The sequence below is a fragment of the Protomyctophum bolini genome, assembly GCF_963924005.1.
Source record: "Protomyctophum bolini genome assembly, chromosome: 6".
NCBI lineage: Eukaryota > Metazoa > Chordata > Actinopteri > Myctophiformes > Myctophidae > Protomyctophum > Protomyctophum bolini.
The window spans coordinates 7437227-7464366 of record NC_137867.1 but is presented as its reverse complement, the minus strand read 5'-3'; the positions used below and the strand labels follow the sequence as shown (position 1 = coordinate 7464366).

Genomic DNA, 27140 nt, shown 5'->3' with positions numbered 1-27140 from the left:
GAACCGCTGCTTTCACTGCATCCACAGACATTGCTGTGTAAACCTTTTTACTGTACATTCAACATAGTTCGTTTTCGTTGTTGTAAACCTTTACTGTCCCCGTAGAAGACACAAGGTAAGAGAAGCGTCTTGTTACCGTTCAACTCGGCACTTATTGCGTGTTAATAATAACATATTTTATATAAATTAATACTATTTCTGATATCGGGACGAGAACATACAGTATTAACAGTCAAACACCTAAATGTTGACAGTTTAGTGGAGTATCGGAGCTGCTATATGTGTGAAAATAGGTCTAAAAGTACAATTCAAACAACAACGTTCGTTCGGGCTGACTGTTATGTGATGCAGTGTAACAGTACAAGTAGATTTGCAAACGTTTCTTCTCATCCAAACAGCTGCAGACAATTAGTATAGCCTAAATAGATGGCGTTTCATGAACGTCAGTCCAGTTATCCTGTGACTTTATCGCCGAAAATGAACGCAACTTTGAACACAAAGTTCATGTTTGTTGTTTGAACACTTTATAATGTTTCGTCTGTGTTTACTGTTAATCTATATAGCATTGTGTTTGTCACGCACGCAAATGTTTCACGTTAATGTAGTATGATAATGTCACGTTAATGTACATGCACGCATGAACATGACATGTACAAATGTGTGTGTAATGCACATAGTTATATAATATATCGGCAATGTTGCATGGTGCAAATGTTTTAAGGTTGCTTTTGTTTCGAAGTAGGCTACTGCAGTGCTCGCTGACTGTTGCACTGCGCACGCGCCAAGATCTGTCAAAATCCCATCCCATGACAGTCAAGACTAGAATCCGTCAACTTCTTAAGTTCCGTGTGTTATTTTTTACTAGTGTAGCCTACTATTGTTTTACCTTTTGTATTTTTAATATGTAATTTGACTACTACTAGTGCCTAATGAACCACAGTAGTTGAGTCAAATATCCAGTACTCCTCCTGGACAAATATTACTCCACTACAAGTGAAAGTTGCTGTGAAATTTGTAGGCCTACTTGAGTTAGAGTAGCCTATACAGGAGTAGCCCACTCCCCCCCCCCCCCCCCCCACAACTTTTTTTAAATACTTAATTATTCAAAAGTGTAAATTTGGTTTTTGATATCAATGTAGGCTATTTCTTCAAAAAATATTCAAATAATAGGACAATTTACAAGTTCACAACACTTGTAAATGTGTGCTGTGCGCTTGGACTATCGCCTATGTGTGTAATAATATGTGTTTTTATATATTTGAGTATTTCACAGTGACCATGATGTCATGGTCACTGGGCTCACTTACTTCCTGGACTACATGTTGTCAAAGAGATTCTATATAAAGAGGCGGAACTCCCATTAAGTCCCATAGTAACAACAACCAGTGCCATATTGGAGTGATGACGTAACTTCTGGTAACTTAAAAAAAAACAAAAAAAAAAACATTAAAAAGTGTAAATGCTGTACAAAACAAAAACTTGTTTTTTTGATTTACCAATTTATTTATCATATTTATAAATGGATCAAAGCAGAAATTAGTAACATATTCATTCAGAATGTCAGGGTACATGTGTGCGCACGCATGCATGCATGCATGTATACTTTGCACGTGTGTGTGCGACTGTGCATGTTTCCGTGCGCCTTTGAGGCGATACATTGACAAAGCGTTGCCGCCATATTGGAGTGACCCACATAAAAACCCCAGGAAAGTGTTTATGGTATATCCCAAACATCATTAAAATAAGATCTAGGTTGCAAAAGGGGTGAATTGTCGCTTTAAGTACTCAAGTAAATGTGGTCTACTCTCTACCTCTGTGGTCTATCTCTTTCTCTCTCTCTCTCTCTCTCTCTCTCTCTCTCTCTCTCCTGCACACTGCACAGTAGCATACATCTCTCTTTTTCTTTTTTTTTAATGATTTGAGTCACTGGCACTGGCAGTGGTTGAAGTAGTTTCTGTATTCCTCCTTTTAAAAAGAATACATGCATCACAGCAATTTCAAAATAGCCGATCTAGGTAGGTATGCTCACAAGCTCACAGATCTGTTATATTTTAGAAACAAGCCCCCGAAAAGGCAACCGGCAACCACCAATTTTTTTCCCAGCTACTTTACAGAAAAACAAGCCCAAAGTCCCTGTAGACTGGGTGTGTGCATGCATAAAGTGAATGGCAGATCGAGTGGCAGAGTGAGTGGTACTGGTAAAGGGAGTTTAACGTTTTTTTAATGTCGTTTAATGCTCTGTTTGGATGTATGGGCTGTCAAGGCCAGAAAGTAGTTTTTAGGCATTCCCGCATAACTTCTGGGTATGATGATAATGTCACGTGCATACCCTCCATTATAAACGAGCATGGCAAACGTGTCAACACTGTGTGTGACAGCCTCTGCTGGCCTCTGACACACTTCATACAAAGATGGTTTAGGTATGAAGAAGATGGGCCAACTTCATTGGAGCCACTAGAGGCGAAATGGTACACAAAGCCTATACAAACGGTCTCCTAAATATAGTAGGCGTGGTTTTTTCAAGTACATTGAAAACAACTGACAAGGTGTACTTTTGAAATAGTCGTTTTAGTTTCTCGAAGTCCTCCAACAATATAAATTCATGATTTGGATCTGTCTTATTAAAAAGTCTCTCCCTAATAGTAGATAGTAGATGGACAATAAAAAACAAAATGCATTTCATTTTCAATTTCCTTTTAGATCACACAGACTACATAATCTATCCTCCTCAGCCGTGCCTACATATCTGCCTGTCTCAATATGCAGACCAAGTATGCCAGCTCTAATTTGGGCACATAAGGATCGTTTCTAATCGTTTTAAATATGTCCATTCATTTCACGTTATAATAGTCACATATTAACATATTGTCATCTTAAATATGGGGCCAGAGCCCATGTGTTGTGCCGTCAAATTGCAGATGGACAGAGAGAGGCTTCCGGACTTAGTTTGTTGCTGGGATAAAGAAATGTCATTATAACAAAGTAGATTTCCCCCTGATTTGTCTCGCTAAAAGAAGCCATTTTACTATGAATATCTTGTAAATATTGTGTGCCTTGTGATGCTTGGGTCCGGTATTTAGTTCAGTGACCATGGAGTTAAGGAATGGATCAGAAGCTGTGTTCACGTTCACTCTCCCATTGGAAATGAATAGACTCCGACATTCTTCCCGTCTCCTAATAATGTTACCGCCCGCCTCACGCAGTTACGGGAAAGTAAAGCAAAGTTGGCACCTCTTGCTAATTTTCCTCTTAGCTTATCAGTGTCTGCATGTTGTCATTTCCGGGGATCACACCACATACACATCTGCTCGGCATCTGGGCACCTCCATGTAAAATTGCCTATTTTGTCCAAAATGTTAAAGAATGAAATGCGCAATATCGTCTTAATGTAAAGTACGGTATGTGTGATGTGAACATGCACGGTACGTCATTATCACTTTATCAGACTTAGTTTTATCTTTCAACTTCTCGTTTATGCCCCAGAAGAATGACTGGATATACAGGTTTTGTATCAATTTGTACACATTTATAGAAATATTAAACCTTAATTGTCGAAAGTTTAAGCATGCTCTAATCATGCATACTTTACTTTACTTAAGACCATTTTTCTAATATTTTATTCTTTAACATTTTGGACAAAACAGCCAAGTGCCCCAATCTCCACATATCCATCAGCTCCTTTCACATTCACAAAGTTTGTTTTTTTGTCTGACCATATTATGGTCCAGAAACTATTGTATTATACAAACGTCTCACATTGTAGTAAGCTTCAAATAAAATAAAACAAAACACAGTGACTTTTCAAAGATGACACCCTTACTTTGACACTTCTTTCCATGCATTGGCTCACGTGTGCATTTTTTGGTCCTTAATATTTTTTAATGATATTCATAATGTACTAAACTACAGTATGTAGTGTAATGTATTTGTTTTCATATTGGTCAATCGAAGTGCGCTGTCACAATATTTATAAGTTGCGTATACCATGCACACAAACACACATTCATAGTGAGCGTGTGCGTGTGTGTGTGTGTGTGTGTGTGTGTGTGTGTGTGTGTGGCCCCAAACAATTATGATTATCTCGTTCTAATAGCCTCAGTTTAATAATCTTGTAATGTAATTAATTCTTTAGACAAATCCATGGATCAGTGCCAGGTGTAGCTAATCAGTGCTGAGCTGAAGCTGTGCTTAATGCTACACCTCAGTAATGGCTGCGCTGAGGGCAAACCCTCCGTGGATTCGTCTATAAGCCTAAACTTGTTTGGAGAAGAGGCGCACATTGCTCTGAGTGACGTGCTTAACCCATTCTGACCTGAGATCAGATTCGTACGAGGTTTCCACTGGACAACACACTGGTCTGATGAACCCATTCTGACCTGAGATCAGATTCTAAAAATGTCAGTCGTTCTTCGAATTTTTCAAAAATAGCAGACCTACAAGCTCGTATCGCGCCACTCGGTGGCGCGATATGAGCTTGTAGATCTGCTGTTTTTCAATAGCTAAAGCATAACATGATGCCAACACCAAAATGGGTGCCCGGTCAGAATGGGTTAATCTTTATCTTTACATGCAACAGGAAGTTATACTCAAAACGTAATCTGTTCAGTAAGACTTTAGTCAATTCAGTTTAAATAAGATGCCATGAGAGACGATCCAAACTGATTTTACGTCCCCTTTCCTGTCGAGGGCTGGTGGTAAGCTGTCTGCCGTCGCCATCATAAAGTAAAGGAGTAGTTCACACAGAACAAATCCCTTATTTTCTATTCATGAGTTTCAAATGTAGTCCTACGCCTGCCATGTTGGGGACCAAACGGGTGTTAACTTGTAAACAAATGTTTACAAGTTACTGTCGGACACATTTGAAACACCCCATGAAGTCTGTCTTGTCTTGTCTTTCAGATGTTGGAATCGGCCAGTAGAGACTACTGCAGCCTGGAGCCATGCTCGCTGCTGGAGCCACACCCACTGGAACCAATGGCCAATCAGTGTGGCGTGGTGGGCGTGCCGATGCAGAGGGGCGGCCATGCCCTGCAGAAGGGGGTGGAGTCCAGTCTGAGTGTCGGGCTGAGTGTGCTCTGTCGCTGGTCTGACGGGCTGTACTACGTGGGCAAAATACAAAGGGTAACCCATTTGTAAATTAATGCCCTATACGTCGTCATACTGCAGTATCACACCATCCAAAATAGCCGATCTACAAGCTCGCAAGGCAACACCTTATAGGCAACCGGGGGGCTGGTATAAGCTGTGGCACTGCCTCTGACGGCGATGACGTATTTAGGTTGCTGTCGGGGCAGAATTGCTCTCATCTCCAGTCCATTATTCCAACCTTTTTCTTTTTTGTAAATGAACGTCCTACTTGTTGATCATGCTATACAGCGCCACACAAACGTAGCAGATCTGCTATAGCTTGGAGCGTGTCCATCTGCTATACTTTTGATGCTTTTGAATTTTAATCTGGACAGTTTGACATCATATGAGGTTTCTAGTACCCAGACAGAGACGATACACAGTACTTACTTATAGGCTAAACAGCTAGGATGCACAGTACTTACAGTGCTGTAGTGTACTGTACAACAACACATGCATCCCAAAGGTCACAGGCACATATAAAGGGCTGGAAAGAAGTCAGAGGATTTCCAATCTATGTGATGAAAACAAAGTTGTATCATGTTATGTTGGAATGTAAGAATATTAGCATTATGAACTTTAGGCAAAAAATACCTGCCAATCTATTTCATAAACCGCCGGCCTATCTATGTTTAAATTAATTGTATTACTAAGATCTACAGAATGGGTGCTTTTCTGAAAAAGGCTCTTCCACTGTTCAAATAATGAATGCCTTTTCATTATTTGAACTTTTTTGCTATTGTATAGCATACTGTGTATTGTACTATATACTTTTTTATTGTATACTAATTATGAATCTGTGCTCCATACAATGTCGACATGGTCGTTGGTTAAATAAAATGAATGAATGAACTAACTTATTCACAAAGGAAATGCCTTTTAACCTACACTTAGTTAACAGATCAACCAGGACTGAGCCATATGGAAACATACAGTATTTCGTCGTTGTCAGGTAGAAACCTTGTATGTCCAAAGAATTGTTACTTCCCACTCCCAGGAAATGGAACCTGTGTTCCAATAGATTCCAATAGTGTTAGAGATACAAGGTTTATGTCCGACATCAACCATCTGCTGCTTTAGTAACTAGTTCATAGAAATTAGTACCTCTTGCATGTTTAAAAAGACTGAAAAGTGGGTATTTTTCATTCAGTGCACTCACTTAACGATATTGTATCATTTATATTTGTCTCACAGGTGTCTCTGGTGGTTTAAGTGTTGAAAAGTATTTGTGCTAAATAATTCTGTGCTCTGATTGGTCAGGTGAGCCCTCCCAGACAGAGCTGCTTCGTGAAGTTTGAAGACGACTCGAAGCATTGGGTTTTATTTAAAGACATCCAACATGGTAAGTTCTAACTGTTTTTAGTTTTTCTTGTCAGTGTCAGTCAGACAATTTCATCCAGCCAGCATGTCTTCTATGGAAGCATGTTGCTACAATCCATTCAGAGCTTGTAGATGGGCTATTTTAAGAATAGAGCATTTTAAGTGGTCAAACTGGCAATATTGTGTTTTAGAAGCATCTTCCATAAAATCTAGTCTCGGATATTTCATATATAAAAGCAATGCTTAAAGCCTCAATCTGTGATTTATTCATTTTACAAATCTGTATTGCACTTTATACCTTTTGTAGTACGTTGTATAATGTATGTTTTTATGCTTGTTTCCTAATGTAATGTATTCCGCTGTCTGCCTGCTTTGCTTTTATTTAGGTTTTGAATTTTTGGTGTATATTGTGTGGCGATTGCGCATGACATAAACCAGCATCTTCGCTAGATCCGGTGCAGTTTCATTGCATTCACATGTAATATGCACTGTCCTGTCCACATAAATAAATAAAGTAAAATGAGCCGAAGATACTAACCCCGTATGGAACCTCTCCCTCCGCTATGTAGCTCCGAGATGAGGTCCCAGGCTGCTCGATTTGTGTTATTGCGAACGCAGTGAGCACTTACTATGAGACCTAGCAGATCATGTCTGCGTGCGTCTGTCTGTCTGTCCGTGTGTCTGTCCCGCTATCCAAATATGGAGTGTGTTGCATCAGCAATCACTCTGCTCCATATATGGGCACAAAAGGGGCCAGGTCCACTCAGCTCCATATATGGGCACAAAAGGGGCACCATATAAGGAGTCCCCAAAGCAGCTATACGTCCAAAACCCAAATATGTCTTACTCGTATATAATAATAATAATAATAATGGTCTGGACTACTTCTGTTGTCAGTTAACCAATCACTCTGTCCGTCCTATCAGCTGGGGTTCCGGGGGAGGAGCCTTGCTGTTCAGTGTGTCAAGGGGCGGAGCATAACCAGGAAGACCAGAGCAACAGCATCCTGATGTGTGGGAAATGTGGCAACGGTTAGTCCTATATCTCCTATCTCCTCTCCTTACTTACTACGACTGTACGTATATCCTACCGCCTCAACTCCTTTCCTTACTTCTCACATCTTTATATCCGACTTACGATTTAAACAATTTAGGCCATGTATAGCAGACACTTCTAAGGCAATCACACACATCAAATACAGAGACAGAGTATAGTCCCTCAGTGAACTAGGATACTACAGAACCTAGCAAGAAAAACATGAGAACATGTCGTCATATCTAGGTCAGTCGCTACTTTCCTTTTTCTTTATTTTTATTTCTATCCCACGGTTTTTGTAATCCATTTCTTTCACCCAGTGTCAATTGCCTAGTGTAATCCTGGGCACCACACTCCCTCTGCCAACCTGAGGAGAGCAATGGACTGACCTCATGCTTCCTTCCATGCATGAGGAGTCCGAGCCGCTTCTTTTCACCTGACAGGGGGGGGAGTTTCCCCGGTTGGAGGGAACACAACCAGTTATTTCAACCAGTTCCTTTCCCCTCCCTCAGGCGCCCCAACTGACCAGGGGGAGGCAGTATATTGACCAAGATTACTGCATGTTTTTTTATGAGGGTACCTACAGGGGACATGGGGAAAACATTCAAACTCCGCACACTGATGATGCGGAGGAGAGAACACACCCACAGCGTCCCCAGCGGGAATTGAACCTGTGGGGCAAACGGCGCTACCGCCTGTACCGAGGACCGTGTCCCCACTAGACTTTCCCGGTTTTAATGGGTTAACTAATGCATAATGTACTGTACAGTACATTGTACATTCATAATATAATATGTGTGTGTTGCAGGTTACCATCAGCAGTGCCATGTTCCACCAGTAGAGGTCAACGTTGAGGAGCATTGGTACTGTCGGAGATGCATCTTCGCTCTGGCTGTCAGGGTACTACTTATTAACACTCTTATCGCCCAGGGGTATTAAAGGGGACCATTAAAGTCCAGCGATTTGCAGCTTTCAGAGCCCATTTCAAGGTGACACAACAACGCCATCCTGGTTTGTTCTAGATGGCATGGAATGTAGTCAAAAGTCCCCCCCGAGGGGGATCGACAACCGAAGGAGGCGTGATTGTGGCGACTAGCGACGGGACCGCGACGGGCCGTCAAAAAAAAAACAAAAACACAATCTTTGGTTAGAATTGGAATCAATGATTTAGATTGAGAGAAATGACATTGAATGTTGCCCCAACAGGCACTCCCAGGCTGTAGACTGGTGCGCTATATGTTATGAAACACGAGTAATGTTCCGTCTTTTGACTAATCTACGTCCTGGGCGTAATTATTTGATAAGATATGCAGGGGACAGACAAAGAAACGGCAACATTTGTACGTCTACATTACTGTATCTCTGTCTGTGTGGTCTGTGTCTCCTCCTAACAGAAAGGGGGCGCTCTAAAGAAAGGTACTTGGGCCAAGTCTCTGTTGGCCATGAAGCAGGTGTTGCCCTACGACCCCCAGACTCTGGACTGGGACTCCCAGCACAAGACCAATCAGCAGCAATGCTACTGCTACTGCGGCGGACCCGGAGAGTAAGAAAAGAATACTCACATGTTTCACTTAAAGTAAAAGCATCGATACTCATGCAGAATGTAGAATCTACACACGCCGATCTACAAGCTCACATTGTGAGCTTGTAGATCGGCTATTTTGAAATGGCCAAAATGCACATATAGGGCCATAATGCTTTAGTGAACTTTCCCTCCTTGTGGAGAGGAGGGTATAGCCTGGGCAGCATTCCATTTGGGGGTTTATGATCCGGTTCGGGAGCGGATGGTAACTTCCGTCATGTTGTAGTCAATGATTTGTAGTCATCTGGCAGGAAACCACGAGGCGGAATCAGTACTATGAATGTGTACCGGCACTTCTTATTAAAGTTCTCAAAAATGAAGGCCCGGCCTGGCCCCGGCCCTAACTGGGTCAGCCCCGAAGCTCGGCCCCGACCCTAAAAATTACCATAATGTTAGGCCCGAAGCCCGATAAAGCCAGACAAACAAAGAAAAAAGAACGCCACTTTAACCCATTCTGACCGGGAACCCGTTTTGGTGTTTAGCATCATGTCATGCTTTAGCTATTGAAAAATAGCAGATCTACAAGCTCATAGCGCGCCACCGAGTGGCGCGCTATGAGCTTGTAGGTCTGCAATTTTTGAAAAATCGAAGAACGACTGACATTTTTAGAATCTGATCTCAGGTCAGAATGGGTTAATCAGACCAGTGTGTGTCCAGTGGAAACCTCGTATGAATCTGATCTCAGGTCAGAATGGGTTAATGGCCAGCGCAGCGGCGCACGCCATGGTTCAGTGTGTGTTTGTGTGTGTGTGAGAGTGAGAACGGAGTTCAATGGACTTATCGCCGAAATAAAGGATTTATGTAGCTGTTAATGTTCCATTTCCATATCATTCTAATGGATTCCATTTCCAGTGGTGGTGAGTATAGCTCCCCTTAGTTTCCTCTGAAGTGAAGCAGCTATGTCCAGGACTCCAAGTAGCCTATCGTCCCCGTTGGTTGTCCAAAAGAACAAACATAGCCTACACAAAGTTTACAAACCATCCACGCACCGCACCGCACCGTGTCTCGACAGCTTAGAGATCTGCTATTTTAAATCGGGCACATATAACGAGGTGCGCCGCCGCCGCACCGAGGGACGGCGGTTATAATACTAATCATTTTGTAAATCAAATAGCCTGTAGCTTGCAGTGGACTGTAACATTGCGTGGTCAGACTCCTCATACACTACAGAATTATATCATTTATATGGATCGGTTGGTGACCATATGACGTCGATTAGGCCTAATGATTAGGTTATTCATTGCAGCCAGCTGGGTTTAACGAGATGGCTCAGTGCAACTGCAACATCGAAGCGCCAGGTTTTCGTCATGTTGCAGTCACACGCTATCGTGTGATAATCCGATTGATTTATAAAACATTTAGCATTATGAACTGAAGCTCATTTGTGTGTGTGCCGCTAACCAGAGGCCAGCCAGTGGTATAAACAACCGCCCCACCGTTCACTTCTCTCTGCTCATGGCTGCGCGCAGTCAGTAATCCAAGGAAGCCCCCCCCCGCCTCCACTCCTCCGTCTTCCTCCTGTCACAATTTAGTGAATCGCCGATATCGTAGCGCTCTTCATAATAAATACATATGTGTAGGCTATAGCCTATACACATTACACAAATAACAGAATTGCTATTTTTATTATAATAACATTCTTGGAAAAAAGAGAAAGAAAAAATCGCGGAAAATCACTGAGCCCGAGGCTCTGCCCCGACTAATTAGCATAATATTTGGGCCCGGGCCCCGAAAACGTCGGGTCGGGTCGGGCAGAGTTTGAGAACTTTACTTCTTATTTTCCGCCTTGTGGCTTCCTTCCTGCCTGATCAAATCAGTGACTACAACATGATGCAAATTACCATCCGCTCCAGACAGGCGATTATGGAACACAGAACAGGCTCTCCTCTGAGGTGGAAAGCCTGGTGGCGCGAGAGGAGGTGTGTCTTTGGAGTCCAGGAAGGAAGTGAGGCCACATTTTCATGACAGGTTTTTTTGGAACAAAAAAATGTCATGACTAAACTAATATTTCACACACAAAAGCGGAAGGCCTGCGCGGTTAATCAGAGAGCTTTGGGAGGAGAGAGAGAGCAAAACTGAACTGACAGAAATCGTGATGTGCAATGTGTATACCCCAGTACAGTATGTATCACCTTTCTCCCATTGCGACATCGATCATGTTTGATGTTTTGCTTACATTGCAGATGGTATCTGAAGATGATCCAGTGTTACAGATGTCAACAGTGGTTCCATGAAGCCTGCATTCAGATTCTGCAGGAGTCTATCATGTTTGGAGACAGGTACCGCATCAACTCTATTCTGGGGGAGTGTATCATGTTTGGAGACAGGTAGTAGGTACTGCATCAAACTCTATTCTGGAGGAGTCTATCATGTCAACAACTCTGCTTTGGACTAGAGCCCTACCACGACCAATGGCCAATAATTTTGGTTCGATTCCAATCCCCATTTTGGAGAGCCCTAAAGGCCAGTCCACACTAATGCAGCTCCTCCCCAGTTCAAACACTGTATGATTCTTTTGGGGGTCACGGCCTGTAAAGGTTGAGAACTCCAAAAAAGATTTTGTTTGACTCTCTGTTTGAGAACATTTTACTCATAAGCAAACAAAATAAGAAGTAACTGTTTTGATGAATTAAAAACCATCAATCAACAATCTTCTCTTCTCAAGCTTGTAGATGTGCTATTTTTGAAAAATCGTGAAAACGTGTGCAAAGCTTTGAATATATATTCTTTCACAGCGAACGTTTTTAACTCAAATTGAAATCTTCGCTTCTGGGGGGGGGGGGGGGGGTTCCTGGAACAACTGTATTCAGATGGGGGTCGACGGCTAATTGCGAACGCAGTGAGCACTTACTATGAGACCTAGCAGATCATGTCTGTCTGTCTGTCTGTGTTTGCGTGTGTGTGTCTGTCCCGCTATCCAAATATGTCACTTTGGATAAATAAATATCTATAAATCACTCAGCTCCATATATGGGCACAAAAGGGGCCAGGTCCACTCAGCTCCATATGGGCACAAAAGGGGCCAGGTCCACATATACAGTAACAGTGGGACAGACAGACAGACAGACATGATCTGTAGGGTCTCAGCTGCGTTCGCTTCCCGCGTTTGCGCGTCTTACTGGTTACATACAATCGTTGGTGTCCTTGACATGAAACAGTTTTAAAACAGAAAGTTTAGAAACAGGCGTTTTCAGAAAACTTGTCATAGATTAGAAGACATTTGGGGAGAATCCGTTCGCTAACCCGGTGGCGATATCTCTTTGTGTGATCTCTCGGGCGGCTCTTTTGTCTTTTGCGTTTTATATAGGTTCTACCTGTTCCTGTGCTGCGTGTGCAACAAAGGCACCGAGTACGTCCGGCGTCTGCCTCTGCGCTGGGTGGACCTGGTGCACCTGGCCCTTTACAATCTGGGCATCAGCAGCAAGAAGAAATACTTTGAACTGGAAGAGATCCTGTCTTTCATCTCGGAGCACTGGGAGCAGCTGCAGCTCGCCAAGGTATTCACCATACAGTCATTCCATGTCACGGAAACCTCCCCATCTCCATCTTCTAACTGTTTTTGTTGTGTCTGTATTTATTTTATTTTAATAACGCCCTACGTGATCATACCGTACTACATCGTCACGCAAACTTAAGTGAGCGAGCTACCTTGTAGATCTGCTACGTTTGCTCTTTTTTTGTAATTTGAACCCTGAAAAGTAACACTCTTGGACATAGTGAGGTTTCCACTCAGAACTCGGGGCAGAAACCTTGTACTGTTATCTCCAGATTTCATCTCTCCGTGTTTTTGTTCATAAACGGATGGCCTATTTCAGACTTTGGCGATATGACAGTATATAGCCTGATTGTCAGACTCTTGAGAGCTCCAGTGCGCTCAGTTGATTGGGCGCGGGGCCTATATGGGCTAGGAAACCAGGCTAATATGACAGTGCTGCGCAAAAAGTATAGTGAAAATATCTGATCTTCAAGCTCACAACCGAGCGGCGCATAGTAGTGACGTGTTGTAAAAAGCAGCTGTTTGGCTATTTTCACATTGAAATCTTAGAAAACGTTCAGCTTGTCATAATGACACACACACACAATAGCGACACTAGGTTGAAAGTGGTTAACCCATTCTGAACGGGAACCCATTTTGGTGTTAGCATCATGCTATGCTTTAGCTATTGAAAAATAGCAGATCTACAAGCTCATAGCGCGCCACCGAGTGGCGCGCTACGAGCTTGTGGGTCTGCTATTTTTTGAAAAATTGAAGAACGACTGACATTTTTTTAATCTGATCTCAGGTCAGAATGGGTTCATCAGACGAGTGTGTGTCCAGTGGAAACCTCGTATGAATCTGATCTCAGGTCAGAATGGGTTAAATGTGCGTGCCGTGTAACCTTGTTGCTTTCCGGAATAGTAACAAGGTTTCCAGTTTCCACCCGAATATTAACAATATTCAACAGTCAATTATAATTGTTATAGATTTGTATCATCTTTTTAGTTGACTACATTATACTGTAGTCTTCAAGGACTAAATCTGGCTTAAAGATGGAGTGCCATGATTTTTTCCGCCCTAAAACATGATCATCAGGTCTTGTTATATATTAAGGAGGTGTAATTCTTTCAAAAAAGTGTACAGTATTTCTTAAAATCATGCTTTTATGTGGACACGCCCACCAGTTCATTAAGTATGCCTGGTTTGCCTGGTGGGTGGTGATGGGTGGTGATCCACCTGAACTGAAGCCGCACCCACAGCTGTAGTTGTATGATAAAGGGGGAGGGGTTAGGGGAGGGGCTGATAGTGTGGTGTCACTTTAATACTGTTTATTCCATTGGCCCGTTTGACTGTCAAGGGTTCAGCCTCCAGGAAGAAACCCTAAATACAAAGTGAATACACCATTGCACATACAAACGACTCCAGGGTGTCTAATGAAGTATACTGTCACCTCATAGACAAAATACAAAAAAATGTGGCACTCCATCTTTAATATTTGCTGTTTTCATATTCACATCATGCCAATTTCTGTCCTGAAATGTTGTTGAATGGTATAAGCACGTGAAGGTTTTAAGTTATGCTTTTAACTTGTTTAAGTTTTTCTTTCCTCTCCCTTGGATAAGAGTGCTCATTTGATCACTAATGATTTATTAAGTAAACCTCAGTGTTTACTTAACACAAACAATCCATTGCTTTAATGTAACAGCCATGCAATCATATAAATGTAGATATTGGTTCATTATTTGTGTTTTTGTTTAGTTGTCCAACACTCCTCCATCAGAGAGAAGTCGCCACCTACTGGACTCTCTGAGCAACTACAAGAGCAAGTAAGACAGTTATGTGCAGTGACAGAAACAACATGCATGGACGCCCACACACACGCACGCCCTCACACACACACACACACACACACACACACACACACGCACGCCCTCACACACACACACACACACACACACACACACACACGCACGCCCTCACACACACACACACACACACGCACGCACGCACGCACGCACACGCACACACACTCAAATGCATGCGTGGATGAACAGAAAATAAATCCTGCCTTAATCACGAACCCGCTTGTGATTTAGATTTTCGAAATTGAATGCTTGCTTCAATACATTTTCAAATTGGAATCTAAATTGTGTGCGTGCGTTTGTGTGCGCGTTCGTGCGTGTGCGTGTGCGTGTGTGTGTGTGTGTGTAACAGCAATGTATGGGTATAGGCTGTGTGGAGAAAAAAAACTCCACCCTCTCTTTTACGCCTATACAAACTTGTCAAATGAAGTTGAAATTGTAATACGTGTTTTATGTGTCCGTGTATAGGTTCATCTGTGGTAAAGAGATCAAGAAGAGGAAATGTATTTTTTGTCTTCGTAACCGAGTTCCCCCCAACCCTCCCATCAAACTGTTCCCTGAGCGCGCTCCCAACGAGGACGGGAGAGGCCGGAAGAGGTACAGTACCAACCTATAACACCACGCATTATTAACTTATTCATCGCCCAGAAACGTCTTTAACGTTCTTTATTTGTATTTTTTTTGGAAAGCCCAAAGCACCAAAAAAACGTCTTTAACCCATTCTGAACGGGAACCCATTTTGGTGTCGGCATCATGTTATGCTTTAGCTATTTAAAAAATAGCAGATCTACAAGCTCGTAGCGCGCCACCGAGTGGCGCGCTACGAGCTCGTAGGTCTGCTATTTTTTGAAAAATCGAAGAACGACTGACATTTTTTAGAATCTGATCTCAGGTCAGAATGGGTTAATCAGACCAGTGCGTGTCCAGTGGAAACCTCGTATGAATCTGATCTCAGGTCAGAATGGGTTAACGTCTTTACGGGGTTTTTAGTGATTCAGTTTGAGACGGCGCTTCACTGCGGTCTGGGTAGCTCTCCTTTATGCTCTCCGTCAGTAAAGATCAACCCTCGTCCACTTCCATGTCAGCTGAAAATGGAGAACCCTTTTATCTTCCCATGATAAAGATGAAAACCCATGTTGCTAGCGGTCAGTGGTGCTGTTCATGTCAAGATGCTATATTAAATATAAACCCATGTTGCTAGGTCAGTGGTGCTCCAACCTGTTCATGTCAAGATGCTATATTAAATATAAATAAACCCATGTTGCTATGTCAGTGGTGCTCCAACCAGTTCGTGTCAAGGGACCCACAAAACAACAATGTATTTCACCGCGGACCCCCTTCTCCAAAAAAAATAGTAAGTTCCAAGTTTGCCAGGAGAAAGGATTTGAGTTAAAATGTTTGCTTTAAAAAAAAATACATATTTATATTCAAAGATTTGCACACATTTTCACGATTTTTTTCCAAAATGAGCAGATCTCCAAGCTTGTATAACGTGCTACAGTATTGCTACAGTATTATAATAATGGTTAAAGTGGTTAAAATTATTGTGACGCTATATTGATCGAATATAGCCTATATAGCGTCCGGGCACCCTAGGCTGCTCAGACAGCCTGACAGCGTGTTTTTCGGGTTTGAATCCCGATCCCGATGACCATTGCTGCTGGTCACTGCCCTTAACCCATTCTGACCTGAGATCAGATTCATACGAGGTTTCCACTAGGACACACACTGGTCTGATCAACCCATTCTGACCTGAGATCAGATTCTAAAAATGTCAGTCGTTCTTCGATTTAAAAAAAAATAGCAGACCTACAAGCTCGTAGCGCGCCACTCGGTGGCGCGCTATGAGCTTGTAGATCTGCTATTTTTCAATAGCTAAAGCATAACATGATGCCAACACCAGAATGGGTTCCCGTTCAGAATGGGTTAAGCGTTATTCATAGTATGGATTTATCGGTGGTGAGGTGACCACCTTAACTGTTTTGTTTGTTTATTTATTTTTTATTTATTTTTCCCTTCCATTTTCCACTTTCTCTCACACACCCTGTGTAGTACCTTTGTATACCCATAGGGGCAGGGACAGCCTGTTCTACACACAGTGGAACATTCTCTTTCATATCAAACACGCAATACAGTGTGTGCGTGTGTGTGTGTGTGTGTGTGTGTGTGTGTGTGTGTGTCTTTCAGTATTCCAGCGGAGAAGAGGAAGAGGAGATCTAAATGGCTTCTAGAAGATGCTATCCCCAATGTAAGTCTCTATTTTAGGATCAAACAATAGTCCGAATCACCACGACCAAAAAATGTATTTCCGGGTAGTTAATGTCGGCTTTGTAGCAGTATTATTTATTGTCCTTATTTCTGGAAGAACCGGACACTTTTATTATTTGTGTCATTGTCTATTACAGGGGTGCCGACACTTTTTTGACTTGAGGTCTACTTTTAAAATTGCCAGCTCAAGGTGATCTACCAACCAAAAAAATATTATCCCATTGCTTAAAATACTCAAAATAAATAACATTAAGGCATTAGGACTGTTTCAATCAATCAATTCTATTTATTTACCACCTTTATTTTGTTAAAGTTACTCTTTGTAATGACGTCAATCAATTTCAATTTGTAATAACATATTGCTCATAAAATGTTACAAATATTAAAAGTATCACACATAAAAAGCATACACAATCACATGAAGGAATAATGCAACTAAACTCAACCAGAGCAGAACTCCTACTACAGGACTCTGGCAATCAATTAATAGGCTTACAGTTGCAAGTATTGTATTGTATTGTATTTCATACAATTTAAGTTAAAAAAATCTGAACCATCCCTTTAATCAGATGACTGCTTTCAGCCTTGCACTGAATGGAGTCCGTCAGCGCTGCGTAATCCGGACAGTCACTGCTGACAGCTAGTCTTAAACGGGCCTCCAAATGATCGTCCGTCAACGTGGAACGATATTTGGACTTAATTATCTTCATGTGGGAAAACGCTGATTCACATAAATATGTGGAGCCAAATAACGCTGTGAGCGAGGCTGCACAAGTCCTGATGTTTGGATACTTTTCCTTCACGAGTGAGTTCCAAAACTCTCCATCGCGGGCGCGCAACTTTAACTGTATGTCAGCCTGCAGTGCCATGATCTCATTATCCAACGCAGAAGAGTTCATGTTAAATTCATGATATTTTCGAGGCAATGGAATCAGCTTCTGAATGGGAAGCACATGAATGTAGCGATCGAAGTCTGCACGTGCGTTTACATTCTGATCTGTGGTCTACAGTACTGTAGCAGTGCTTCTCAACCTTTTGATGCCGTGACACCCTGATAAACGCATGCATGTTGAGGCATTACATTTTGTTTGACTACAGTGCGTGTGTGTGTGTGTGCGTGTGTGTGTGTGTGTGCGTGTGTGCGTGCGTGCGTGCGTGCGTGCACATAGAATGAGTGTTACAGTTTGTCTTCCAACATGGCCAACATCTTTGACTTCACCCTGGATGAACTGCAGAGCTTGAAGAGGTGAATGGAGAGAAATAACCACCGCTCTGTTTCAGAGACGTCCTGTCAAGTCCATCATGCCATACTGCTGTTAACAAATCAAATCAAATCACGTTTACCGGTATTTACATAAAGCACATTTAAAAACGATTACATTTAAAAACAAATGGATCACTTAATTCTCCCATTTTCCAACCTCATCTTCATACAATTCTCGTACTTTTTTTGTTTAGATGGTAGACACCGCATAACCTGACGCTGCCAGATCCAAAAAGCTTGCTACACAAATTTGTTTAACAGTTTATTGGGATCTGGCATCGCGGAAGCAAATTCGATGACGGGGCTGTTCCTTTTTTTCAAGATACATGGTAGATGATTGGATGGGAGCGTCTGTCTATCACCGTGTGGGGGCGTGCAAACACAACCAATCATATCGACGTGTCTATATAGCTTCACATCCGGTTTCGCACATATCCCGCCCTTAGCTCACGCTGATTGGTTCGGTACGGGTCGGATCTGTGTTAGCTCAACCCCCTCAGAGATCCCAGATCCAAATAAGCTGTGAAACAAATTTGTGTAGCAAGCTTTTTGGATCTTTTTTTTTATTAGATGCAATTGTGAACAATAGCCAAGTAATACATAGTAAATACATATCCATTGGCCAATCAAATGGTTCACTGCAGCTCAACAGTCAGTGTGAGGGGTGGTCAGGAGATGTCTGTGAGCTCTGCGTTTAAAGGCTTGAAGGCCGTCGTCTGTGATGGAGTCCACTACATGTTCTGGTAGGCTGTTCCACACCTGAACAGCAGTGTGGAGAAAAGTTCTGTCCAATGTCCGTGTTTTGGAGCCTGGGGGGTCGAGAGCATTTTCTGGTGTGGCTGTGCATCGGCGGGTGTTTCGCCGCCTGGTGTAAGGTGGAGGGAGCATGTCCTGGAGGTCCCTGGGGCAGTGAGGGGTGTGCATTTTGTACAGGACTGTAGCGGCGGCAACGTGTCTTCTGTGGCTAAGGCTGTCGATGAAAAGTGTCGTACTGGCAGTGTCTTGGTCAACTCCAATTATTTTGAGGGCCTTCCTCTGAATATTGTCCAGCAGACCAAGATGTGTTGGTGGGGCACTCATCCAAGTGAGTGAGGCGTACTCCATGACACTGCATTAATAATCTGGCAGCGTCGGGTTAAGACACCGCATAACCATACATATCAATGTAGTGTATACACACTGGACTTGGACGCTATAGCACCGCCTCACCCTCCTCGCGCACTATCTATGCTCAAATCGCACCTTTCTAAACTAAATGTGCTGCATTATGGAACATAATATAGCCTCAATTGCACCTTCTTAACCCATTCTGACCGGGAACCCGTTTTGGTGTTAGCACCATAATGTTATGCTTTAGCTATTGAAAAACAGCAGATCTACAAGCTCATAGAGCTACGAGCTTGTAGGTCTGCTATTTTTGAAAAATCGAAGAACGACTGTGACATTTTTTAGAATCTGATCTCAGGTCAGAATGGGTTCATCAGACCAGTTTGTGTGTGTCCTAGTGGAAACCTCGTATGAATCTGATCTCAGGTCAGAATGGGTTGAACCATTTAGACCCGCGGACGATTCTACAGATGTCTTCTAAATCCTGAAAAACCCCATGTTTCTATGTCAGTCCGTTCTCAAACGTTTTCATGTCAAGGACTCCCAAAAATATATGTATTTGGCCGCCGACCCCCCCCCCCAAGATTTTTCAAAAATATCAGATCTACAAGCTCGTATAGCGCGGCACTCGGTGCAAGCACTATGAGCTTGTAGATCTGCTATCTTTCTATAGCTAAAGATAACACAATGCTAAAAACACCAAAGAGGGGGGTTCCTGCCCAGAATGGGTTGAACTAAATTGTGTTGTGTACATTATATGGAACATAACCTACTGTGCCGCTGTTAACAAAAAAGTTGACCTAACTTTGCTACTACAGGGAAAGAATGTTACTATTTATTTTACTCATCGGTTGCTCTTCCTTGCACTCTTTTATTCTATCCCTTTGTTGTTTTTGTTTGCTTTCAATGTCACGCTATCTACATGTATAATGCTGCTGCATTGTCTGTAAGGAAGCCAGAGATAAGTTTTACTCTTATGTACCTGTACACTAACCTGACGCTGCCAGATGGGGGCGGTATTGGGCATGTTCCCCAACACAGCTTCCATCTGGGATTTCTCAGGGAGTTGAGCTAACACCAATCCGTTCCGTACCGAACCAATCGGCGTGAGCTAAGGGGCGGGATATGTGCGAAACCGGATGTGAAGCTATATAGACACGTCAATATGATTGGTTGTGTTTGCACGCCCACACGGTGATAGACAGACGGTCCCATCCAATCATCTACCAAGTATCTTGAAAAAAAGGAACAGCCCCGTCATCGAATTTGCTTCCGCGATCCCAGATCCCAATAAGCTGTGAAACAAATTTGTGTAAGCAAGCTTCTTGGATCTGGCAGCGTCAGGTTACCTGTACACAATATGTAACGATAAGGTGCAACCTTCAACAGAAAACCGCAGCGTTTTAGAGGGGGCCTTTCAGAGGCCATTTTTAGAATTGGTCCTCGTTCATTCCGATTATAAGACAACGCCATTACAGTCCACTCACTCTCTGCGTCTCTGCGGGGTGGCTAAGCATTTGTCAGACGTAGGAAGCGCGGCGCCTGAATATTTGGCTACACTTAACTTAATCAGATCGCATGAATCACATTCGCATTTTAGATCGTTAGGCCGATATGTTAGATGGAAAGAATACCCGCAAAACGGAACAGAAGCTCAATGTCCTTCAGCGAGACTCGAACCTCCAGTCCAGTTGACGATTAAATTGTCACATAAATAATTGCGATTAGCGATTTAATTTAATTGTGTTTTTTTTTTTTTTTTCCCGGCATTGGAAATTATAAATAGAAATTATAATTCCGATTGACGTTTAGGCTTCGTAATAAAAAAAAGTGCACAGGACAGATTATGACAAATGACGGAAACATATCAGGAAATTATACAAGCTCACAACACGTCACAAAGTGACTATGTCCGCTGTACTTCTTTCGACATGGACTATGAGGAAAATAACTGCAGGTTATCTCAAATAATTGTGATTATCTCAAATAATTGCGATCATACGATTATGTAATAATTGTGACCGCTATATACGTGTTCCTCCCAGTTCTTCCAGTGTGACGGTGAGCGGAGATCTGGACTCTACTGACGCTGCGTCCACCTCGGGCTCAGCTACCACCAGCAGCTCCTATGACTTCAGGTAACCACACACACACACGCAGGGACTAGGGGTGGGACGGTTCACTTACCTTCGGGTGCCGATTCGATTTATATTGCGATTCTTTATATTGGGGACTGGAAGTGCACCATTCTGGCGTGTGCAAGGCCTATAGCAGGGGTGCCCACGCTTTTTGAGTGGTGCAACCACTCCTACAACCAGCAATGTCCGTGTACACCTATGTACTGTATGTCTGTATGTAAGCATGTGTTAATGAGCACCAGTATGAGTACCAGTAGGGGCGCTGTTGTGCCATGCAGAAACAGAGAGAGAGAGAGAGAGAGAGACAGTGCTGACAGACTGTTGCCTGCTAATGAGAGAGAGAGGGGAGTTGCACCACTCGGTGCACACAGGCGTGATTTTAGACTTGAGAGCTACTTTCAAAAATGCCCAGCTTAACCAGATCAACCAAATAATATATTATCCCATTGCTGAAAATAGTTACATAATACTAGGCAAACGCATTTGGAATGGGAAATGGAGGGGGGGGGAGGGGGAATTGGTTATTATTTTAATAATTTTGACGTTTGTCTGACGTTTCTTGAAAGAAAAAAAAAAGTATTGCATTGTGCAGGTTTGTCCTTTTTGATGTCAATCCATCAAGTGAATTAAGTCACCTAAATTCAAGTTGCAGATGTCACGAGTAGTTATTTATTTAAATGATATATTTTTTAGGGTTATATGTGTCATGCGATCTACAGTACAGTACCTGCACAGTCTGTGGGATCTACTGGTAGATCACGATCTATACCTCGTGGGCAGCCCTGGCCTATAATAGGTTCTGTGGGTTGACTTCTGTCCGGGCCCTCCTACGTCCACTTATTTATTTATTTATTTTGCGATTTTGCCCGCAATTTACTCTGCTCTTTTATACTTTTATTTAACCTTTATTTAACCAGTAAAATCACATTGAGACTGCGTCTCTTTTACAAGTGGGAACTGGCCAAGAGGCTAAAAATAAAAATTACACTTCAAAACCACATCATCAAAGTTAACATTTTGAACCAGCAAATACAACATCCGTAATACACCTTAAAATACCTATACATAAATACAACAAATCACCTGTCCTACTTTTTTCTTTTTTAGTAGCAGGGCAAAATACACCATATACACAAATGTACACAATCTCCACGAAATTTAGCCGATATAATAGATATATAGGCATAGAAATAAGCTAGAACATATCCAGACATGTGCAAGTGTTGGATTGTACGTCAAAGATGATCCTTTTGAAAGTTCTCAAAGGAACTTTCAAAGCCAGTTTTAGTCTGGACTGTATAGGTCATTCCACGACCAAGGGCCAAAGAAGGCCAGACATTTTTTGCCCCCCTCAGATTTAAATGCTGGTACAACACACCAAGCATTTGACCTGAGGTTTAGGCCGTTTTGGACCAGGTCGAATTTGGATGAAATATAAGACGGCATGTCACCCAGACTAGAACCCATACTAGCCCATACTAACCCACCCATACTAGAACATTTGAAAACAATTATATACAATATAGACCACGAGAAGTTGAATCATACACGCGTGCAACATGCAGCCAGATAGCGTCAGTCAGCCTTACTGTTATGGACAAAAGAAAAAGATGAGCGTTGTTTTCCTTCATATTAAACTCTTTAACCGTCGGTTGTAAAAATGGCGTATAAGCTATTATCGACGGAGCCACGTTTGACGCTTACAGCCGATTGTGCTGCGCCGGGGGTCGCGTCGCGCCCGTTCGCGGCGCTCGCGCAACTTCTCGTCTCTTGCGTTGACTTTGTATGTGTGATCGCGCCGGCTCTGACCGTCCGAGTCTGAACGCACAGTGGCGTGCACGGACATTTAGAGGGGCAGGTGCTCAAGTGGAAAAAAGGGCACCTTGTGCAGCACATTTTGGGGCGGGAACCCATTTGGGTGCTTTAGCTATTGAAAAATAGCAGATCTACAAGCTCATAGCGCACCACCGAGTGGCGCGCTATACGAGCTTGTAGGTCTGCTATTTTTCTTTAATCGAAGAACCACTGACATAGAAACATAGCTTTAGATTGTGGGGGGCCTAAATAATATAGTAGAAGCGTTTTCTTTTTTATCAAGATTTGATCAATGTCACCATGGTCCACACTACAAATTAAGGAAAAAAAAGTTATTATTATTATTATTATTATATATATTTTTTAACCCTCTTATTGCCAACCTTAAATTCCAACTTATTGTGCCTTAGGCCAGCTTTACCCGACTTTTTTGAATGACAATAGAAAAATATGCGATATAACCACAATGTCACGAAATATCTCATTTTAAAGCTGCACGTTTCTAATTTACATTAAAATTTAAATTATGTTTCTAGCATGTTCCTTCGTTGACTTATAAGCATTTTAGTACACCTTGGTTTCACTGTTCACTGAATGGGCCAATGCCCCATTTCTTAATTCGTCATTTTAATGCAAAAAGAAAGAACAGCGATCTAAATATATGTATTCAGTTTTTTCCGTCAGTTTTACTGTAATACCCAAAACTGCCACCAGATGGCGGGAACGCACCATTATGCTGAAAATGGCTAAAGAGTAAGATCTGGCGAAATCACTTCCTGTTCAAGGGAGTAAACAGAAAGTGATAGTTTGACCTCTCAGCAGATACCTTGACTCGTCCGGATTGCTAAGATAGCATTAGCATTTGCATAACTTACTCAAATTAAGCTAAAAAAAAGCCTGCTCTAGCACCCCCTTGTGTCTATCTGTGCACGCCACTGTGAACGCACCTTTAGTCCACCTTGACCACCTGCCCTCTGTACCCGTCCAATCAGGAGGAGGGTGGGAAGCCGGAAGCGAAAGTTGCCGTGCAGCAGCTACAGCCAGCGGGCCAATCGGAGCGTGGCGGGGGAGGAGCTCGGCGGAGACGAGCACGCCGGGATGCTGCTGGAGGAGCAGGAAGCTGCGTGCCACGCCCACATGCCCTCTGACCCCTCCCACTTCTTGTCTGACCCCTCCCGCCTGTCGTCCGACTCCTCCCACCTGCACTCCTCCATCTCCTCCTACTTTGGCGTGGCGGGCAGACTGACCAATGGAGAGAGGTATCAGGTGTTGGCGCGGCGCGTCACCCCACAGGGGACGGTCCAGTACCTGCTGGAGTGGGAGGGGACGACGCCTTACTAGGAAGACAGCTCGGATGAGACGGGATGTCCTCACCTATAAAACATATCGATGGTTTTGTCTCGTCTTTATGAAGACGGAGGCCTTCAGACCGACAGATTAAACGTTAGACGGTAAAAGGGCTTTTCTAAGAACCTCTAATTCAGCGGTTCTCAAAGTGGGGGGGGGGTTCTGGGACCCTCGGGCTCCTTTTCCACCAAAAGAACTTCGGTTCGAGAACTGGTTCCGTTCTAGATTCTTGCGCTTCCATGTGAACTGGCATCCATTTTTTTTCGGTTCCAGTTCCGAACCAACTTTTAGGGGTTCTGAACCAATTCATTTTCACGGTTCAATATTAGGCGGGGGGGGGGGGGAAAGAACCGAACCGGTTCAACCCAGGTGGAAAAGGACCATCAGCGTTCCTTGTTCCAAATGGACCCTTACGGGTCTGTAACTCTGAGAGTGTACACATAGAAGCAAAACGAATGGACCCTTATAACGGTCCCATCTGTACACTCCCAGAGTTATGGGGATCCTTGGAAAAAAGAAGAAGAAAGTTTGATAACCACTGGTCTAGGTTTACTGTTTATTGTTATATTTTAAAAAGTTGTTGACCATACATTTATAAATAGGTCTAAGCGTTGTTGATAGCTACCTAAAATTGGTGAGTTGGTCTAAAAGTTACTAGCTACCCTTTGTTGTTAAATTGACGTTCGCTACCTAGTATTGGTAAATTGGTGTCTAAATAAACACCTATATATTGTTGTTAAATTGAACTAGTTTCGCGTAGCCAGCCTTCATCTGCCTTTGCAATGCATATCGCCCCAGGCAGATTAAGTCTGGCCCCTCTCAATGCATATCGCCCCATGAGGCAGATTAAGTCTGGCCCCTCTCAGTGCATATCGCCCCATGAGGCAGATTAAGTCTGGCCCCTCTCAATGCATATCGCCCCATGAGGCAGATTAAGTCTGGCCCCTCTCAATGCATATCGCCCCATGAGGCAGATTAAGTCCGGCCCCTCTCAATGCATATCGCCCCATGAGGCAGATTAAGTCTGGCCCCTCTCAATGCATATCGCCCCATGAGGCAGATTAAGTCTGGCCCCTCTCAATGCATATCGCCCCATGAGGCAGATTAAGTCTGGCCCCTCTCAATGCATATCGCCCCATGAGGCAGATTAAGTCTGGCCCCTCCCAATAGTGGGAGGACTTCACGGCCGAAGTGGTGACGAGCCAACCAGATTCGTCTGGAACCTGCAGGCTATAACCAACCAGGGCCCAGTATGCAAATATGGGACGGGACATTGCGGACAGAAATCGAATACTGAGAGCGACGTGACTAATATCTATATGCAGTGACATTAGCATCGCTATACGCGAGGCTAAAATTGACGTGGAGCCGTTGGACACCTTACAAATGTGTAAATCGGTCTACTAGATTGTTGACCAGCTTACAGTAAATATGGCTAAAGAGGTCGTAAGCTCCCTTGAATTACGGATGACGGACAATCAAACGGATGGAGAGGCAGACATGGATAGTGACGAGGTAGAGAAAATAGATGCAGCCAAAGAACACACACGCACGCATGTGCACACACACACACACACACACACACACAGGTAGTGCATTTAGTAGTAGGCTGAAATCCATTTCCAAATCAGTATTTTTGTATAACCCCTAGGGCGATACATGTTTAGCTTGCGCTTATGGGTCAGCCGCCGTATACGATACGGCGTATCTCCCTCTCTGCTCTTAATTCCTTAACCCAAAAGTATTGCATCTACTACAGCAAAGGGTTCCCAAACTGTACAGGCTGTGTGGTCATATTTCACCTGGGCACCCCCACCCCCCCAAAAAATAATCACATTCGAATATTTCACCAACCCCCGACAATTAAGCACTTTTGGAATTGCAAGGAGCAGAGGTCGCCACATTTCGCTCGACTCGGTCACACCGATAAATGCTGGCGGAAATAGCAGATCCCACAACGCTCACACATCAACGCCTCGCACTGCGAAGCGTCGTGAGCTTGTAGATCGGCTATTTCCCACAATATCTGCATTACATTAACAATAGGCTATTTCACAATTTGGAATTTTTGCACTTGTACTGTATGTTGGTTCACTTATACTGTTGAGTGAGAAAACAACGTTGGACGTTAAGCTGATCATCTTGGGACACAACCCCTCCCCTCCCCCCCAGGGGTCTCGACCCTCAGTTTGGGAACCACTGTACTATTAGTGTCATTGCCCCATGTTTCTTCTATACAGTTAATGTTTTAAAGCACTTCTATATATAGTAAAAAAAATAACAACTATTAAAGCACTCTATAAACGGTATAGTATACATTTAATTATGTGTACTATATTACATATCAAGTGCTTGAATAGATACACTATATAATACTAAATGGTATATACTGTATATTACTATATAACACAATATCTGTTATGTGCTATATATGTAGAATATTGATCGCCTTCTATTATAGTACTATATGTCAATTGTATGGATATAGCAGAACATCCACGATAGATATAGTATATTTAATTTATAGATTTATTTTCTCTTTGTTATTTTTTTCCTCTTTATTATTGTTATTATTTTCATTTTCTTGTCACTTTCTTTTCTTTTCTTTTTTTTTTCCTTTGGGATGATTTAAAGGGACACTTCACCCTTTTTGCAAAAAAATATATGTTAATGACGTTTAGAAGCTTTAGATCACTTTCCTGGGGGTCTTTATGTGTGTAATATGTGGTTTTAGATATTTTAGATTGTAGCAGTGAGCCTGTTGTCTCTGATGTCATGGACACTGGGCTCACTTCCT

The 27140-nt window shown here is 42.8% G+C and overlaps 1 protein-coding gene across 1 annotated transcript; it reads left to right on the top strand.

Annotated features, from left to right (window-relative positions):
• Positions 1 to 27140, top strand: phf19 (PHD finger protein 19). The gene is made up of 14 exons (XM_080767004.1): positions 1 to 115; positions 4900 to 5121; positions 6388 to 6469; positions 7374 to 7478; positions 8291 to 8382; positions 8877 to 9025; positions 11248 to 11343; positions 12372 to 12561; positions 14301 to 14368; positions 14873 to 15001; positions 16592 to 16652; positions 17842 to 17918; positions 21089 to 21181; positions 23989 to 27140. Exons 2-14 carry the CDS (start codon positions 4900 to 4902, stop codon positions 24335 to 24337), a joined length of 1713 nt encoding a protein of 570 aa, XP_080623130.1. The 5' UTR covers positions 1 to 115; the 3' UTR covers positions 24338 to 27140.

What these genes read in the sequence shown, in the direction of transcription:
- phf19 (XM_080767004.1), top strand. Translation starts at nt 4,900, where the DNA reads ATGTTGGAATCGGCCAGTAGAGACTACTGCAGCCTGGAGCCATGCTCG. An exon ending in TCTATCATGTTTGGAGACAG is followed by an intron (nt 11,344 to 12,371) that starts GTACCGCATCAA and finishes CGTTTTATATAG; the next exon opens with GTTCTACCTGTTCCTGTGCT. An exon ending in AGCAGCTGCAGCTCGCCAAG is followed by an intron (nt 12,562 to 14,300) that starts GTATTCACCATA and finishes GTTTTTGTTTAG; the next exon opens with TTGTCCAACACTCCTCCATC.